General features: G+C 38.4%; 1 protein-coding gene across 4 annotated transcripts in view; it reads right to left on the bottom strand.

The window, feature by feature from the left end:
* Nucleotides 1-20363, bottom strand: part of LOC120527640 (NACHT and WD repeat domain-containing protein 2) — a 146226-nt gene that overhangs the window by 50302 nt on the left and 75561 nt on the right. For 3 of the 4 annotated variants that reach the window (XM_039751273.1, XM_039751274.1, XM_039751275.1), the window contains exon 4: nucleotides 11422-11538. In XM_039751273.1, coding sequence (XP_039607207.1) covers nucleotides 11422-11538 — 117 coding nt within the window. Of the gene's footprint in view, nucleotides 1-11421; nucleotides 11539-20363 lie in introns of those variants that run through there. The other variant, XM_039751276.1, reaches the window with a different exon arrangement.

Below are 20363 nucleotides of genomic sequence, written 5' to 3'. Positions count from 1 at the left end.
ATTCCACTCTATGTGTATAAAAGTCAACTTACATCTAACAATGTCTGCCTATTAAATGACAAGGAGTGTCATGTCTGTGCTATGACATCCCATTAACAAAAGCTACTTTACAGAGACCTTTCATTTATTATTTCTTTATATAATGATGGAAGACAAAATGCTTTTGAAGCAATTATTCCAGCAGGGTTTCCAAGGTGTAATGACTGTATTTTAGGCTGAGCATGGCACACTGACATAAAAGGGGATTTTTTTTTCTTTTTCTGAGGTACACGTTGTCAAAGCACTTTGATTGCTGCAGGAGAAAGATTATCAAATTGCTTTATACAGCAATTTTATTTGACAAAAAGCAAAAAAAAAAAAATCTAAAAGAGTGCTGAAAATAGTAATTTTCATGAAACAGTAAGAACCATATATCATCTTAATAAAAGATTGTTTTCTCATTCTTAGTACAGCTTGCATATTATTAAAATAAACAAAACATTACACATTTGCCAGGGGATGGTTAAAAAGATGTATGCAGAATAATGATTTGAAATATTTTCATATAACACTCTAAATTTTCCTCAATGCTGAGCACACGGGGCAAGTATTCCTTCAAGGTTTGGCTCCTGCTGTGCACCCATTTATTTTGGGTTAGGCACTGGCTACTTGTGACCCCCGATCAGACAGATGTGATTGAAAATCAATGGATTAATTTATGAAATACTATGATAATAAGAAGAACATTTTCAATAACTGAGGGCAAAGTATTTTTCTTAATCACTGAATATTCTATCCTATGACTATAGTATGTGTAGCCATTACAGATACTTTAAACATTTTTAACTATTTAATGTAGCAGCATGTATAACCTATAACAGATCAATTAGGGTTTGACTACCAGTAAAGCTCCACCAACACTAGTCTATACACACAAACTCTCATATGGCAACCTTATTAATCAACTTAATACCAAGCACACTTTACATTTACCTAATTTTAAAGATTTTTTTACAAAAATATGTCAAACATCTTCAAAGGAGATTCTTCTATACTGAGTGCAGATCTGTGTCTTCAATTCAGACTGAAATTTCTGCTTAGTTTGTTCATCAACAAACCTTGAATTGAAAAATGGTCAAGCACAGCAGACAAGGTTTAATTCAGCTGCACTACAAAAAAAGTGTTTTCAATTCAGATAACCACTACTATTCGTTCATACTGAAAGCTAACTTACATAAAGTTAGTCAAAGGACACTGTCTTTTTTTCTTTTTTTTACGTTTTTTTAAAATTAACCTTTCTTGGAAATTGTTTTTTTTTTATATGAAGGGAGTGGCTTTCCCTGTTAACCTGAAAAGCTCCAGCATCATACTGCCCCATGAACTGTGATGACACATGTCTATGGACATATTAAAATGACTAGTTGTTATTAATAAATCAGTAGGTTTAATGTCCTGAAAGAGATAACCAGAGATTGGAGGACTGCACATTGATTTGTAGTGCCTGAGCAAGTAATCTTAATATCCAATAAAACCGGTTTTATCAGAAGCATATAATTGTTTACGCCAAAAGCTGAACTTGTTAATGTCAAATTAAAGCAGCTCAAAATAGGCAGATTCAATGCTCATCTTATTTTAGTCATATGGATTGCATTGTGCCTCTGGAATGTCTAATAACATAACACAAAGGCACTAAAATATGTTCCTTGTTTGATTTTTTTCTGTTGTTCTTATGCTCTCACAGTGTGCTGTCTATCTCCCTCTTGCTCACTCCCTGCTAGGGAAAATTCGCAAAGTGGCTTATAAAGGAGCTTGTCATATGTAGTTGATTTTTCCTGCTTCCATTTCTTTTAGCCATTTCAAATTAATGAGTGAAAAGAAGAATGGAGCAAATAAGAATTTGAACATGAACAGGGTGAACTTTAATCATGCTAGATAAGACCCATTTACAGAACATACAGAGCAATAGTTCTTAGTTTGCATGCCAGTTCTCAGATCCAAATGGCAACATGTAACTGGACAATGCTTTCAAATATTGATTATTGCTGTACTGAGGGATATTACACTCCTGTGTACCACTATGACACATTTAAAGCAGCAGTCTGTAGAATATACTGTAAAAGAAAGCTAAAATATTAAAAGGCTCTGCTGTCACTCCAGGAGGAGCAAATAGCTGTTATGTTTATAGAATAGTTATATTTATAGAATTGACCTGCAATTTGACTAGGGGGCTATGCTAAAATTTAGTTTGCTGTGTAAAGTGCATTGTAATTGGGGGTAAGGATAGGAGGAGGTGGAGCTTAGGCACAAATCATTTTATTATTTTCTTAACCGGTTTTCAGCTTCAAATTGGCTAAATATTTAGTTTTTTATTTACATCCTTAGTCTGAATAATAAAAAAATAGACTTCAAATAAAAAGGGGTTAGGTGAAGGAGAAGTAGTAAGAAGTGTGTGTGTGTTTTTTTTTTATTAGTTGGCAGAAAAGAAGGTAAGTTGGGTAATTTGTAATTATTTTTCATTGTTTGGTCTTTAAGTGCTTTCTTTAGCTAAGCGGCCACTCTAACATTTACTCTTTTTAGTTTCTGTCTGATTCACTGTAAAATGCAGAACAGGTGTCACAGTTGACCATTGTCTTATGTAACTCATTTCTCTTTCTTTTACTTTGATATAAAAAATGATGAAGGTCTCACTTTCTTTATGATGTAAGAATATTGTCTATATACAAACTAAAAGGAAAACTTTTCTGGACCAAACCTGTCACAGTGAATTTTCAACTTGGAAATGGTTATTATTGATGTTGATGATGAAATGTATGTAGTAAGAGATGACATGTACAAGTTACAACTAATATGACAGATTAAGGCCAATGCTCACATGAAACTTCAGCTTTTTTGGGATAATTACAAATATATCACATATTTTTACTACTGTCCATTACAAAGTAATTTTATCTTAAGTTACAGGGACATTTCTGACAGCTCTTTAATGGGAAAAAAAGTTCATAAGAGTAAGGTAATAAAAACAATTCACAGGTCTGAAGAAATTCATTTATTCTGCTCATTCCAAGTTAGTATATCCTTTTGCTTGAGGCAACAGAACCATGGAACCTCATGGGGCGCTATAAAGCAGCTACATGGAAGATTAATTCTGCTTGAAGCAGCTATCAATGCACAGATAAAGGCATACATGTGAGATGTAATAAAGCTGCTATATACTGTACAGTAGATATTTTATTTTTCTTTAGGCAGTTGCCCATGTGTGGGTAATGGTATACACACGGAGCGCTATTACTAAGTTATGTCTAGCACTTACACAAAAACAAAGACACAAACACAATTAGCTTTTTTGTGTAGCATAGGTGAACATCCACAATAATGTAATAAATTAAGGAGGAGACATTTTGCTGGAGAAACTGAAGTGTGCATAGGGAATGAAGAACAGTTTCCTAAATCAGTTACTAATTCTAGAGTTTAAAAAACTGGGGTTATCATGGAATTCTGGTTTCTCTCTTTTATTATCTTCCTCCACTTTCCATCACAAGTCTTTAAAAATAAAATTAAGTAAAAGACACACACAAGCATGCTATGAAAAAATCAGGTTTAATAAAAAAGGACATATGGATAGGTAGTTTATTCTATATTTAGTCAAAGTTGATAAGATAATTAGGGAATACCCTGAACAAATGTCAGAGTTCCCTACATACATTTTTAGCCAAGTTAATTCACCTGACAATAAAGCATTGATAAAAATTAATAAGATGATAGATACTTGTATCCATTACTAAACTTTGAACTAGCTATGGAAGCATAGCATAATATTGTATGGTAGCAAAAAAGTTAGGAGGCTAAAAGAAAATAACCATAATATTATTAATTTCGTACAAATGCAAAAGAATCCATTTGTCAGTAATTTCTTATTGTAAGAAGGAAAAAGTTTACATTGTGTTCAATTGAGTGTTTCATTATTGCATAATATATTACTTGAGTTTGTGTACTGTTTATATTATATATATATATATATATATATATATACACCCAGTGGAACCTCGGTTCACGAACGTCTCGGAACACATACAAATCGGTTTACGACCAAAAAGTTCACCAAACTTTTGTATCTGTTCACAACCATACACTCGGTATACGAACAAGCCAGTTTCCCCTTTGGTTTGTGCGCGCCGATGATTTCTGCATGTGTTCAGTCTCTCCCTGTGCATTCCCTGTGCAGCGAGAGACAGAGAGAGACACACACACACACACACGAGAGACAGACACACACACAGACACACACGTGCGCGAGAGAGACACAGAGACAAACAGACACATGCGTGAGAGAAACACACACACATACATGCACGCGTGAGAGAGAAAGAGAGAGAGAGAGAGAGAGAGAGAGAGAGAGAGAGAGAGAGAGAGACACACACACACATGTGCGAGACACACACACACACACACACGCGCATGAGAGACACACACAAGAGAGTGAGAGAGACACACACACGAGAGACAGAGAGACACACAAGTGTGCGCGAGACAGACAGAGAGACACACACACACATGCGTGCGAACGAGAGAGAGAGAGAAAGATGGCCAGATGCATAAGGCCGAGAAGGCAGTTAAAGAATGCACCAGGCTTGTTTTTAAAGAGACAGATCCGAGCATTTTTTTAACGTTGTATTTAATGAAGACTTTTTTCTGTTGGATTTTAACCTCCACTTCACTTCTGTTTACAGTAATCGGTTCGTAGTGTGCATTGTTGCAATGTTACTGTTCTTGGTGGTTTATTAAATTACGGATTTTTCAAATGTTATTTTTTTTCCTTGAGCTTAAAACTCATTAATAAAAAGTGTTTTTAGCGAGTGGTTTGTAGCGCTATTGTGTGAACTCTTGCAGTGTTAGTTTTCTCTGTTGTTCAAGGTTTTCTCAGTGTTATTCAATGTTTTTACATATACTTTACTGTTACGCTGTGCATTCTATGGTATAATTAACTATATTTGTGCTTAAGTATCTTTAAATAATATATATTTACATACAGTTCGTATGGTCTAGAATGCATTAATTGTATTTACATACAATCCTATGGGGGAAATTACTTTGGTTCGCGACCAAATCGGTTTACGACCAGAGTTTTGGAACAATTATGGTGCGTGAACCGGGGTTCACTGCTGCTTCGCTTGCTAACCCCTGGCCTGGGCTACACGCCAGCCACTCAGTGTCTCTGCCCCTTGTATCGTGAAGAGGGGTGACTGAATGCACCCCAAGATGACGCGATTGCTCCTCCAAAACCCCTCTTAAACGGTCATACAATGGGAAAAAATACAGTTTGCCATGCAATCTGCATCTTGTGCTGCACTGCGAACATTTAAAAGCCTTTACAGCAGCTGTCCTACCCTTTGTCTTTTATTTCCGGGCCCAGGCGTGGTTAAATCTCTTGGCACAAAGTCTCGTCTCACAGGACTTGAGTTCTTGATATTTTTTAGTTTAGAATTTAAAAACGGAATAAGAATCTGCAAATCTAACATCACCACATTAAAGTTCGATAAATTCTGAAAAGAATGATACCAAACATAGCGTGACAAAAAAGTGACATAAAATCATTACACAAAATCGTTGTACTTTTAGGCTTAGGATTTTAAGATTTTATATATATAGAATAGATTATATATATATATATATATATATATATATATATATATATATATATATATATATATATATATATATATATATATATATATATATATATATATATATCCAGGGTGAGTCAAAATTATGTTAACACTAATGGTACTGCTATGTATGTACTTATATACAATTTTAGTTGAGAATTTATGTGCCACATTATCTATATAAAGTCTGGGAAAGGTAACGCATTAATTATTGCAATTAACGTGGCCTGTTTGTCTCATCCAGGTCCAGTAACAAGAAAAACACTCGGGCAATGTTTTCATGTATTTTTCTTTTTTTTTTTTAATTATGAAACAATAATACAAATTAGTTAAACATGTACCTAAAGAATTACATGCACATCCAGTACCATATTTATACTATTTCGCATTATGTGGTTCATAGCCACATGTCAATACGTAGCACTGGTGTTCATTTTCTTGATTTATAAAATTGACATAGGTGCATGGGAGTATGTGGAAAGGGGTTGGGGAGGGGGTTTTATGTCAGTGTTGGTACAACACTAGAGAAAACTTGCGAAGGTAAAAATTACACTCTTTTTTTTTATTTTGTGTTTCTGTAAGAAGATCCAATCAATACCATATCACAAAAGTGCTAAAAGGTTATCTTTAAGTGGCACTAAAACCAAAATAAGTCTTTAGTACATCTGTATTTAATCAGCCAGCCAGCTTACAGTGCTGATTGCCCTAAAATAATCACAAAATTCTAAGAAATAAAATTGTAATGATTATCCTTAAGAATGTTGAAGTTTGCAGTATATTCACTAATTTATGCAAAGAACGCAACACAACCATCCAATTAATGCACTGTGTCAGTTTTTTAAGGGAGATAGTAGCTACTGTGACCTTTAAAAGCGTGTAGGTAGAGTAGTATTTTATAACCATTTTACTTTTTAACCCAAAAAATCCCAAGACACAATTCTACCAACCACAAAAGCATTCAATCTGTACACATGCTAAATTGTCTGGGATCACAGAGCTGCTTTTATTTCGGCTTCACCAGGTAGTTCTCGTCCTCCTCAGACAGGTCTTGACAGTTGATAAACACTTGTGTAGAGTATAATCATTAAGTCATTGATGGTGATGAGCAATTGAGGATAGTATTTTAATGTATGCTCATTTTATACATGCTTTTTCTTTCAATTAAGTCAGTCTTCAGCAGTGCATTCAAAGTCAATAGTCATTTCAATCATTTTTTTCTTTGACAAATTTGTGTCTCATATGCTATCCCAATTTGAGAATTAATACATTGGCCTTGTTTGCTTTTTGTCTTCTTTTCAACTTGACTTTTAGGAAGGCATTAAAATTCAGGATGTATTTGCTCAAGTAGTATTTTGTTAAAAGTTCAGGGTTAAGGTCAGTGTTTAAGTTTAAACTGTCAATAATTTCTTTAATTCCTTTGTGATGATTCTGCATTATATACTGTATTTCATGATTTATGTATTAATTTACAATTACATGTTTTAATGTTAGATATGATTAACTGATATTAATTACATACATTTATATGTTTAATTATTAATTATTTTAATTGATTACTGGCCTTTATATACTGTACATATACAGTATATACATTCTCAAGTCCAATTCATTGTCACATGTAGTGCTGGGTATCAGCACTGATGTCCTGATTTGACTTGAGTCTGATTCACAATGCCCCAGTTTGACTTGATATTGATCTTACCTTGACTGAATTAGCATGTACTGATATATTTGTGGACAGCAAGGTGGCACAGTGCGTAGCGCTGCTGCCTTGCAGTTAGGAGACCCGGGTTTGCTTCCCGGGTCCTCCCTGCATGGAGTTTGCATGTGCTCCCCATGTCTGCGTGGGTTTCCTCCGGGTGCTCTGGTTTCCTCCCACAGCCAAAAGACATGAAGGTTAGGTGCATTGGTGATTCTAAATTGTCTCTAGTGTGTGCTTGGTGTTTGGGTGTGTGCGTTTGCGCCCTGAGGTGGGCTGGCGCCCTGCCTGGGGTTTGTTTCCTGCCTTGCGCCCAGTGTTGGCTGGGATTGGCTCCAGCAGACCCCCGTGACTCTGTAGTTAGGATATAGCGGGTTGGATAATGGATGGATGGATGGATGATATATTTGTAGTGGTGGTTTTTTTTAGAAATGACTTAATCATGCACAGAGAACATTAATATAATGTGACAAATTTCAGTAACACTTTATTTGAAGGGTGCCTACATAGTGACTTCACAACATATGCATAAGCATGGAATGACACTTAAGAAGAAAATACTTGATTGATAATGAACAGTAAACATCAGTATTTAGAAGACGTGGAAAAAAATCATTGCTCTTAAAACCTTTTTCACAACACTGCACTCATTCAAAATTCACCATAATTTAACTAACATATCTGTCACCACACATATCAGAGTTATTATGCAGGGGTGGTTTATAAAACATTTATATCATCTTGCGAATAATATTATAAAATAATCAAATATTGCTTCTTAAATATCTATCTATTTATCTAAATAATAAATGTTATTCAATAACCTATTCGTGTGTTATGAATCTCCATGTAGACAAGTTTTAACTAAATTTTTAGCCAAATTTATTCCCCTATTGGACAATTAATATAATCTTGAATCAGTCGACATTAAAGATACACGTTAAGAGATGTCTTTCTATAATTCTTCAGTTGCTCACTTGTAGTAGTCACATTAATTAGTCTTGAAAATGTGTCCTCACAGTCCTCAGACAAAAAGCAAGCATTTTAAAATGAGCATCTAGAGCCGATGTTTGTTGACAGAGGCACTGAATGAATGGAACATGAAAGAAAAAGAATTGGCCATCATGAATGATTACGCCACTATTATGGAGCTGCTTTAAGCCAGCTACTTTGAGCACAAGCTCACTTTTGTATCGCATGCTGCTCTGAAAATTAAAACAACTTCCCACTTGTTTTGCTGGGTGAGGCGCATTGCAAACTTTTTCCATAGTAGCAGTATAGCTAGGCATTTGCTGAAAAAGAAGCAATATTTATTGGACTTGCCAACACACAAACTTGTGATTGATGTGGTCACGCAATGGAACAGTGCAATGGAAATGCTAGAAAGGTTTTTGGAACAACAGCTCCACATATAGGCAGCGAGGTAGCTAACCTTGTGACTGGCATGCGGCCCACTTGTCAGCAACACATCCACCACAGGTGCCTAGTCATGTGCGTTGTCACACAAGAACCTGCTGCCCTCGATGTTCACACATCTGATTTAAGTGTCAAATACACTGATTTTAGTTAAAAAGCACACACCATTTTATGTGCATTAGCGACAACTACTGGATCGGACGCCAATAATGAAGATAAGCAAAAATCCACATAAAGTAATTGAGCAGGATAGAGATTCAAGAGATAGATCTTGAGACTAAGAATCAATATTGAATCGTTTAAATGAAAAATACTGATTAATCCGAAAAGTTGGATTTTTACCCAGGCCAAGTCACACACGTGTTATGATCTCTAATTTTCAAAAGTTTACTGTAAAATTCTAGCAGAGTTCGTGGCTAATTACATATTGATTATAGGGTTTGAACACACAAAGATTACAAATCTGAGCTTGGTTTTATGTTTGTTGCACCTTAACAAAGTCTAAAATGTATTTACTTTCTGCACAATGCCATTTTGCCTTTTCTCATTGGTGATGTCATTTTGTGGATCATATTGCCATGATGTATTTTCTGATTGCTAGGGGCACATTCATAAGGGTTGTGACCCTGACCTTGTTAGATCATGTTAGGCCATGTTTTGTCTGTGGTTTACAAGCAAGTATTGAACATTTGTTATTGCCTTTCTACCTTTGAATGTTTGATCACATTTTGGTTTTGATGACAGAAACTTTTTTATCTGCCTGGTTATTGCCATCGGTCATGACTTCTGATTTTTTGGCAGCAACAAGCACTTGACAAGGAACATCTTAGACAGGGCACCAATCTATCACATAATAAACACACAATTTAGAGTCACTGATCCACATACCATTGACACATTTGGAAACATGAGGTTTATCTTTTGGTTAGCCATAGTTGAGATGTGTGTGCAATAAACAATGTTTAAGTGAATTACACCACGCTTTGTGTATCATGTCTGTAGCTAACTTCCATTTATTATTTGATTTCTACAAAGAAGGTCTCATCTTTCAGATCAATTGGTAGCAGAGAAGACACTGCTTCAGTCTAGTTGTTAGAATATGTGTGATTGTGAGCTGGGTTTACTAAATCTAGTGTAGCTGCCATGACAATTAATATCCAACTAATAATTACATAAAGCCTGAGGTAAAAAAACATGAATGAAAAGTACTGTTTTTGAGCATGATAAGGTTGCGTCTATTGTACTTTACTTTGGTGAGAAAATTGAATCTATGAATCATGGCATGCAGCAATAGATAAAAGGGAAAAATTCTTCCTTGACCACATGCTAGGTCATTTACAGAGATCATAGAGAACACATACTCAATGTCAGTTTGACAATTGACACAAGTCACATAATCAATGACACTGTGACAATGTTGATTTGTTATTTGGATTAAACAGGGTTGTAACTGAAGGGAAGAATTGTTAGAAAAAACCCAGAAGCATGTTTTTGGATTATAAATTAAAAAGTTGTCCCCTGAGGATGCCAATGGGAACAATGTACATCACTCTGAAATCAAGAGTTGGAGTTCAGTGTGGCGGGAAAGATATTTGCTGTACCACCATAACACTGTAATTATAAGATTAATTTTACCTAATATCATATCTTAATTGTATTCATTATTTTTACTAAATACTGAGATGGGATGGCGCCCTGCCCAGGGTTTGTTTCCTGCCTTGCACCCTGTGTTGGCTGGGATTGGCTACAGTAGACCCCTGTGACCCTGTAGTTAGGATATAGCGGGTTGGATAATGGATGGATGAATGGATTTTTTACTAAATAATAATCTCAGTATATAACTTCTCAAATGTATTTTAGATTTTCAGTATTTTTGATAATTTTATATAATTTTATACTTGCACATTTTTAGATAAAATGTATAAGTAATTGGACCATAATTGTGAACAATGGCCAGTACTGTAGCTCTGAACTTCCTCTGGCATATGTTTTGTGACTGTCCAAATTTAAAGCCCTTCTGGGAAAAGATTTTTCGATATCGACTATCAGATAGTGTTGGATTTACAATTATTGCAAATTCTCTTACAACATTTTTTTTGGAGTTACTTCAGATGGGCTTAAACTATCTGATAGTAAAGTGACCACTAGTTCCTACATAAGTGTATTGACTGAATCTGCTCAAATGGAAGAATCCTGATGCCCCCTACATACGTCAGTGGGAAAATTACATTTTTATATAATCTAAACTATCAGTGGAACTTAATAACTTTACTTAATTTGTGGCTGACAGAAGCTGTAAATGCAATGTTATGAAAGTTAAGGAATGAATAGGAATTATAGTCAGTCTAGTGTACTTAAAAAGAGGCATACATGTTTCTTTAATATTTCCAAAACAGGTTATGCATTTATAATACTTTAGCTCACATAATGCTACGCTGTTATATAAAATATGTGCATCTAATTATTACCATTAATATGAAAGGGTTGATTGCTTTAGCTTCCTGTGAGCCAAAATCTAAGGTTAAGATGTTTTGATAATGGATGGATGGATGAAATGATGTACTTCCAAAACAATTTTTTTGAGGCATTATCACATAGAATCACTGCTGAAATAAAAAATGATAAAACAAAACAGCACAAAGGCTTTTTCTTTAATATACCCACAACAAAACATGGACCTGCAGATGTTTTCAGGCATTCTTCAAGCAGTTTCATTCTCATCCTCTGGAGTTCAGGGCTATCCCATTCTTCTGGCTCTGCTTTCCAGTACAAGTCCACTACCTATAACATAGAAATTAGGGGGGACACTGTGTTACACCATTGCCTATAATCTGGAAGAACAAATACATCTTTCATTTTCTAAAGATTTTTAGTACAATACTTAATCATTTATTACTACACCTTTAAATTAAGCAAGTAATTGTATGTTTAAAAACAAACAAGAGTAAAGAATGTCATTAGAAAATATTTACACAAAACCAGAAACAGTGTTGGTAGCACGATGAAGGCAAAATCAAATTCATCTGTCTGCCTGATAAAAACCAAAAAGCTATTACTCTGTCAAATAATCCTCTACCCTAACATACAGCATATTTAGACTGGCTGGCATCTCTTAATGAATCATAGTTTGAGATTTTAAGCTTATAGAATTCCCAATTTGGAAATGAAGGTTGAATATTTTATGTAATCTGTCTTTTGCAACTCATCTGCCATAGTTTCTTTTGGGAATTGACTACTCTGCTCTTGTGCTCTCCTCTTGATCAGAGTGTATTGTGAGCTGGCTGAATATCACTTTTAACTCACTGTCTATTAGATTATGCATTGTTTTGCATATTGTGATTAGTGGATCCATGAAACAGGGCAGTGCAGGAAGGAAAGGGGGACAGTGCAAGGACAGGGTATAACAAAGTCTTTAAAAAGAGAAGAAAACATGAACTGGCAGGTACAATACATGTCACCATGCAAGCGCAAAAGGAAGAAGCGGAACAGTCCTACAAATGCTGGAGAAAGTGCACCTATAATTTAAAGGAAGAAGTACAACCTTGGAGGAAACAGGAATAAAACTACATTGCACAAGACAGCAGGAATCCCAAAGAGTGCTAAGAATGTCTATCGACCTTATTGAGTAAATAACTGAGACTGCAGGAAGAAGGTTAAAAAAACCTAGAAGCAGATTCTGCAGATACTGCTCTCAAAATGTAACTGTGAAGAGACTAATGTTGATATAGCAAGATCCAGTCTAGTGAGCTTGTTGAAAAGGAAGATATGCCCCTGACCCCAGAAGAAATGTCCTAGCTTGAGTAAGAATGACCCTTGAAAAGGTGTTAAAGTCCACTGCTGATCCAAAAGCTTATTAAGTCTGCTGTCATGAAGTGGATGAGGGCAAATGCTGAACTGATGGGAGTGTGATAAGCGGTCCATGGTGAAACACGATTTTAAATATATAATCGAGTCCCGAATGGGCGTTGGTTTGAGTGAGCACGTGCCACTCCAGGGTTGATTGGGGTCCTATTCAGGGATTCAAGGTACGTCAGGAGACTGAGGAGGATGACAGGAGGACAACCTACACCAAGTAGTCTGGATGATGAAGGCAGCCAAGTCAGGGGTCAGTGTAGAGGACTGCAGCTGCTGAAGTCTCAACTGGCCGAGCAAGCTACAGGTGAGCCTTGGAAACAGAAAGGGAGTTGTGCTGGGATTGTTTATTTGATTTTAACTTATGGACATCACTGAATTTATAGGATTATTTATTAATTAGGGAAGGTTTTATGCTATGTGATACCTGCACTTTTTATCTGAGCTGGATTTTAATAAAAGCACTTGACACTATTGCACCAATCCCTTGCTGAATGTGTGTGTTCTCATTTGCCCAACTCAAATTGATTAATGACTATCGACGATTACAGGTTGAAGGGGCTCCCGGAAGCACCCAGGGAGAGTGGAGGCAACCCGGACCATCACAAGGAGGCAAAGCCAGATTACAGCGAGACAAAGAAAGACAGGAAGTGAGTTTAGGAATACTTTGTGTTATAAGTGGGAAGGACACACCACTTGGCAAACCAAGTCCAACAGAAGGTAGCAAGTGTTATTTTTCTTTTCTCTCTTGTCTGTTTTTTTTGGTACACTGCACTTTTCCTTAGTTCATCCTTCCTTGTTATATGATTATTTAAATAAATCATTTACTTTTGTATCTTTTGGTATCCTTGAAATTGTTTTCGGATAAAATGGTAACTATAACAGCACATCTATATGTAAAAAAGTCTGTAATCTATAATTACTCAAATAATTTGTCCCTGAGTGCTGGTTGGAGTTTGTGTTGCTTTTTTCATAGGGGGAAATTAATTCTGTTCTTTGAAAAATTATATTATATTCTAACATGTATTCTCTTTTTTTTGAGATCATCATTTATCAGTTGTGGATGCAGAAATAATTGCAGTGATCTTCATTATCACAGTAAGCCAGCTCTTTTATTCCATGCCATTAATTTTTGTTATTTTTACATTGGTAGCCACAGGAGTCATTCTGCATGGTTAGTACATTCAGTTGGATTTGACTTTTTCTAGACAGCTCACTCTGTCAGTAAGTGTTTTTGCAGATCTGAGCCACCCCAGGAGTCCTCAGCGATAATCTACAAGAAGGATCTTAACGTAATGATGAAAGAAAAGTTGCAGCTTAGCTCTGTACTTTTCTGCATATAATCAGAAAGCCAAAGGGAAGTGCTTATGTTTATTTATTATTGAAGAGTTGGTAAAACTTGGTATTGCAGAAGGTACACCATGATAAACTCAGAAACCATACCAAAACCCATGCATTTCTAGTAATGAAAAAAATTAAAGATGTGTTACTAAACATCCTAGGGTGAGCTTACCTATTCTGCATCTGAGTAGTTCTTTTCTTTTTATATTCTGATACTCTAAATCAGAGTCTTTCTTGTGATTCAAACAAGCTGAGTTGAGTTGCTTTGACTGCCAGAGCAATTCTTGAGGACCACTTGGTCATCCAGCTTATACACTATCTGACAATGCTGTTCTCTCTCAGAAAATCTACAATCATATACTATATATGTACTGAAGTCAACATTTTTGAAAGGAACCAATTAGTTAATCCATGGTTTATCAGATTTAATTAGTTACTATGTTTCTTTTCTCACTCCACAGAGTAAGTTAAATAAAAATTACAATAGTAATTGCCTGTGTTCTAGTGCTTTGACTAAAACAGACATCTGCATATAATAAACAGAAACCTGCACACAAATTCACTCATTCCTACCAATAAAGCACAAAAATATGCTGTATTTTTTTTGTAAAATTTAATCTAGAGTGGTTACTTAAATAGTCCAGACAAACATGTAAACTCAGTGACACCAGAAGACTAAGTTCTAGAATCTCCAATATTTTGCATTTGTTGTTAGTATAACAAATTCAGATTTTTGTGTCCCTTGTCTTTATGTTTCCAGTTTATTCTGTATTATTACTTAGAAAACAATGATCTTAATAAATCTTAGTTAAGGGCTCTAGGAGAGGTGCTGAATTTACCATACTGTATATAGAACTATAGCTGTTTTTATATTTTGTCAGACACAAAAAGGGTACGACACCAAAACAGCACATTATCGAAGAAGAAAATGACCTTGAAAATGAAATTAGAAACAAAGTCACATAAACTTAAATGATCAGTATAAACATTCACAGAACCTCCAGCAAAATAACCGGATGTAAATGTTATATGAGGAAATTCCAAATGTCAAACGTTAACTATGCCAAGATGATTTGCTGCTGAAATTAAGAGTCACTAATGGAGCAAAACATTTTTACAAAAAACATGTCATAAAACAGAAAACAACAAGTGAAATAACCAACAGCAATGCCCTGTGCGTTGTCCATTCCCTGCTAAGGACAAAATGGGATTCAAACAAGACTGTGTCAAAGCAAAGCATCACGCCTGCAGTCATCTCTTCTCCTTATTGCTGTGCCCCAATTTGACACAATGACAAATCAAGCAGGGGGCTTCAAAGATAACATTTCAACTAAACATACTGCCACGGGTTGCTTTAATAATAGGGATGCTTAAATATAAAGTGGTTAGTAGTAGACCTACTGAAAGAGCATTTCACTGAAGACCATTGAATACACATTTATAAGTAACCATTGGGACTATGTTCTGAACGCTGCATGTTTTATTCAGCAGATAGTTTTGTGACTGGTTTGTTAGAAATTCAGACTGCAACTCGATTCTGTAAATGCTGTTTCTCATTGTACATTTTAACAATACATATTTTTAAACAATCTAGTTTCATATTAAAGAATAAAGTTAAACTAAAAACTGCATAGTCACTATTTGCGATGATATACACATAAAGATTTGCTGAAGAATTACGATCTCCACAATGACAACAGAATGCAAACCACCTGCAATAAACTCACAATTTAGCTAAGTTTCACTAAGTTGTTTCTCATTCTTTTATAGAAAAACACTGTTAAGGAATATGAGGAAATGCTATGCTGTGAACCAATGACTGAAGTAAAACTTTAAATTATGGTCTTATATGATTAGTATCCGTAAGTAAGAATTTCACTGTATTCTTATGTTCATGTGACAATATTTACCCTATGAATCCTATATTAGACTTGTTTTCTCCATCCACAAAATGACATTCTTCCTGAAATAAATATGTACCAGAAATTTAAGTTTTTAGTAGAAAAATGGCAGAAAGGATTTATTAAAAGAACAAAACAAAATGTGCTGGAGTTCATTCAAGTGATATATAAATACACATGTGCATACAAAGAAACTGAGTTAATCCAACTCATAGACATAGAGAGTAAGAACCTATCCTGGCAGTACTGCAAATGATGCAGGAAACAAATCTGAAACACCCACACTCAGCAGTTAATTTCACCTGAATGTGTTTAGGGATATGAGAGGAAAACTGATGGAAGATCTACAAGTATGTGGGGAATTTGTGCAAACTCCACACACACAATGAGTGGGTAAGGGATTGTAGTTCAGGACAATGCTTTCATATAGCAGTAGTGTGAGGCTTTCAAAAATACTATTATAATATAAAAAGAGCACAATGCTCTGCTTTGTTACGAGTGAGTCAAAGAGGATTGAAATGTACAGTAGATTTTATTACACAGATAAACAATGATAAACAATGAAATGTACAGAATGATATTTATAAGAACATAAAAATAACATTTGTAACACATAGTGTTCATCCATCCATCCATTCTCTTCCGCTTATCCGAGGTCGGGTCGCGGGGGCAGCAGCTTAAGCAGAGAGGCCCAGACTTCCCTCTCCCCGGCCACTTCTTCCAGCTCTTCGGGAGAATCCCAAAGCTTCCCCAGGCCAGCCGGGAGACATAGTCCCTCCAGCGTGTCCTGGGTCTTCCCCGGGGCCTCCTCCCGGTTGGACGTGCCCGGAACACCTCACCAGGGAGGCGTCCAGGAGGCATCCTGATCAGATGCCCGAGCCACCTCATCTGACTCCTCTCGATGCGGAGGAGCAGCGGCTCTACTCTGAGCCCCTCCCGGATGACTGAGCTTCTCACCCTATCTTTAAGGGAAAGCCCAGACACCCTGCGGAGGAAACTCATTTCAGCCGCTTGTATTCGCGATCTCGTTCTTTCGGTCACTACCCATAGCTCATGACCATAGGTGAGGGTAGGAAGGTAGATCGACTGGTAAATTGAGAGCTTTGCCTTACGGCTCAGCTCCTTTTTCACCACGACAGACCGATGCAGAGCCCGCATCACTGCGGATGCCGCACCGATCCGCCTGTCGATCTCACGCTCCATTCTTCCCTCACTCGTGAACAAGACCCGAGATACTTGAACTCCTCCACTTGGGGCAGGATCTCTCCCCCAACCCTGAGAGGGCACTCCACCCTTTTCCGGCTGAGGACCATGCTCGGATTTGGAGGTGCTGATTCTCATCCCAGCCGCTTCACACTCAGCTGCGAACCGATCCAGAGAGAGCTGAAGATCACGGCCTGATGAAGCAAACAGGACAACATCATCTGCAAAAAGCAGTGACCCAATCCTGAGTCCACCAAACCGGACCCCTTCAACACCCTGGCTGCGCCTAGAAATTCTGTCCATAAAAGTTATGAACAGAATCGGTGACAAAGGGCAGCCCTGGCGGAGTCCAACTCTCACTGGAAGCGGGCTCGACTTACTGCGGCAATGCGGACCAAGCTCTGACACCGTTGTACAGAGACCGAACAGCTCTTATCAGGGGTCCGGTACCCCATACTCCCGAGCACCCCACAGGATTCCCGAGGGACACGGTCGAACGCCTTTTCCAAGTCCACAAAACACATGTAGACCGGTTGGGCAAACTCCCATGCATCCTCCAGGACTCTGCTAAGGGTGAAGAGCTGGTCCACTGTTCCGCGACCAGGACGAAAACCACACTGTTCCTCCTGAATCCGAGGTTCGACTATCGGATGGACCCTCCTCTCCAGAACCCCCGAATAGACTTTTCCAGGGAGGCTGAGGAGTGTGATCCCTCTATAGTTGGAACACACCCTCCGGTCCCCTTTTTAAAGAGGGGGACCACCACCCCGTCTGCCAATCCAGAGGCACTGTCCCGATGTCCATGCGATGTTGCAGAGGCGTGTCAACCAAGACAGTCCTACAACATCCAGAGCCTTAAGGAACTCGGTATCTCATCCACCCCGGGGCCCTGCCACCAAGGAGTTTTTGACCACCTCGGTGACTTCAGTCCCAGAGATGGGAGAGCCCACCTCAGAGTCCCCAGGCTCTGCTTCCTCATGGAAGGCATGTTAGTGGGATTGAGGAGGTCTTGAAGTACTCCTCCCACCGACCCTAGCGTCCCAGTGAGGTCAGCAGCGCACCATCCCCACTATATACGGTGTTGACACTGCACTGCTTCCCCTCCTGAGGCGCGGACGGTGGACCAGAATCTCCTCGAAGCCGTCCAAAGTCGTTCTCCATGGCCTCTCAAACTCCTCCCATGCCCGAGTTTTGCCTCAGCAACAACCGGCAGCGTTCGCTTGGCCTGCGGTACCTATCAGCTGCCTCCAGAGACCCACAGGACAAAAAGTCCTATAGGACTCCTTCTTCAGCTTGACAGCATCCCTCACCGCGGTGTCCACCAACGGGTTCGGGATTGCCGCCACGACAGGCACCGACCACCTTGCGGCCACAGCTCCGGTCAGCCGCCTCAACAATAGAGGCACGGAACATGGCCCATTCGACTCAATGTCCCCACCTCCCTCGGGGCGTGGTTGAAGTTCTGCCGGAGGTGGGAGTTGAAGCTACTTCTGACAGGGACTCTGCCAGCCGTTCCCAGCAGACCCTCACAACACGCTTGGGCCTACCAGGTCTGACCGCATCTTCCCCACCATCGAAGCCAACTCACCACCAGGTGGTGATCAGTTGACAGCTCCGCCCCTCTCTTCACCCGAAAGTGTCCAAGACATATGGCGCAAGTCCGGCGACACCGACCACAAAGTCGATCATCGACCTGAGGCCTAGGGTGTCCTGGTGCCAAGTGCACATATGAACACCCTTATGCTTGAACATGGTGTTCGTTATGGACAATCCGTGACGAGCACAGAAGTCCAATAACAAAACACCGCTCGGGTTCAGATCGGGGGGGCCATTCCTCCCAATCACGCCCTTCCAGGTCTCACTGTCATTGCCCATGTGAGCATTGAAGTCTCCCAGCAAAACGAGGGAATCCCCAGAAGGTATGCCCTCTAGCAACCCCTCCAGAGACTCCAAAAGGGTGGATACTCCAAACTGCTGTTGGCATACGCACAAACAACAGTCAGGACCCTTCCCCCCACCCGAAGGCGGAGGGAGGCCACCCTCTCGTCCACCGGGGTAAACCCCAATGCACAGGCTCCGAGTCGGGGGGCAATAAGTATGCCCACACCTGCTCGGCGCCTCTCACCGGGGGCAACTCCAGAGTGGTAGAGAGTCCAGCCCCTCTCAAGGAGATTGGTTCCAGAGTCCAAGCTGTGCGTCGAGGTGAGTCCGACTATATCTAGCCGACTATATCTACATAGTGTTCTTAAGCTTAAATACTTTTATTCTGACCTACTGTAGTCCAAACCAGTCCTATATAAGTATACTTGCAGCCCACCCTTAACTCATGTTTTAAATGTAATTCCGGTACTCAACTCATTTGCCTTCATCCCCTCCCCCTCTCTAATTTAATACTTAAAATAATAAAATATCATATCAAATCTAGTTGCTAATTTGGCCCAACTCACTTCGGAACTATGGACTCACTGGGTCCATTCTTTATATCTCAATCAATGCTAACTTCCAAGGTCAGGTAAAACCTTAAAAAGTTCATGCCCATTGGAAACCTCTGATGATCCTATGAAGTCACTGCACGCTGAGTCTCCTAACTCAATAAGAATTAAAATCCTTCACTATTTTTAGGCAATCTGTATTCTGTAAGAACACATTTGTGAATTAGGATAGTTGAACTTTTCTTTCTCAGTGGGAAGAGAAAGGCCACTGCTCTTTTTTTCCACGTTAAAAGCCCTAGAAGGATAGTGCAGTAGTTAGTGTTGTTCTCTCAGGGATTTCTGACAACAGATTTGATTCCCACCCATTTACTGTATTTGCACAGTTTCTAGTTTACCTCGGTGCATGTTGGTGTTTTCACTTAGTACTTTCCTGCCGTATGCTAAGCATTTTATGTTATCTTGTTACTCTAAATCGGCCCAACTTGAGTGAGTGTGTGGGTATGGACATGCACTTTTAATCAAAGGTTTATCTCTATAGTACTTGATGCAAGGCATTACCCAAACCCAGCACTCACATAAATACCATTATTCACTAATGCAGCATCAAATACCCTTGAAAAAAAATAGAATTATCACCTAGCCCATTTGAAAACAGTGAGAATATGCAGAGGTTACAGATAAACACCTTTGTCCTGGTCCTGAAAGTAAAAAAGAAATACCACAGCTAAAGCTGATATCAAATAGAAGTTTTAACGTAGGTGGACCTGCAGGAGTTCTGATTGTAGGGGTTACTTCTATTACTTCTAGGAGCTGCTTTGTAAGTACTGTTGGAAACAGCTCTACTTTTGTTTTTTCTTTTTTTATTTCATCTAGCCCA

This window comes from Polypterus senegalus, chromosome 4, assembly GCF_016835505.1.
Source record: "Polypterus senegalus isolate Bchr_013 chromosome 4, ASM1683550v1, whole genome shotgun sequence".
NCBI classification, from domain to species: domain Eukaryota; kingdom Metazoa; phylum Chordata; class Cladistia; order Polypteriformes; family Polypteridae; genus Polypterus; species Polypterus senegalus.
Note: the sequence above shows the minus strand (reverse complement) of the source record. Positions and strands in the feature narration are given on the sequence as shown.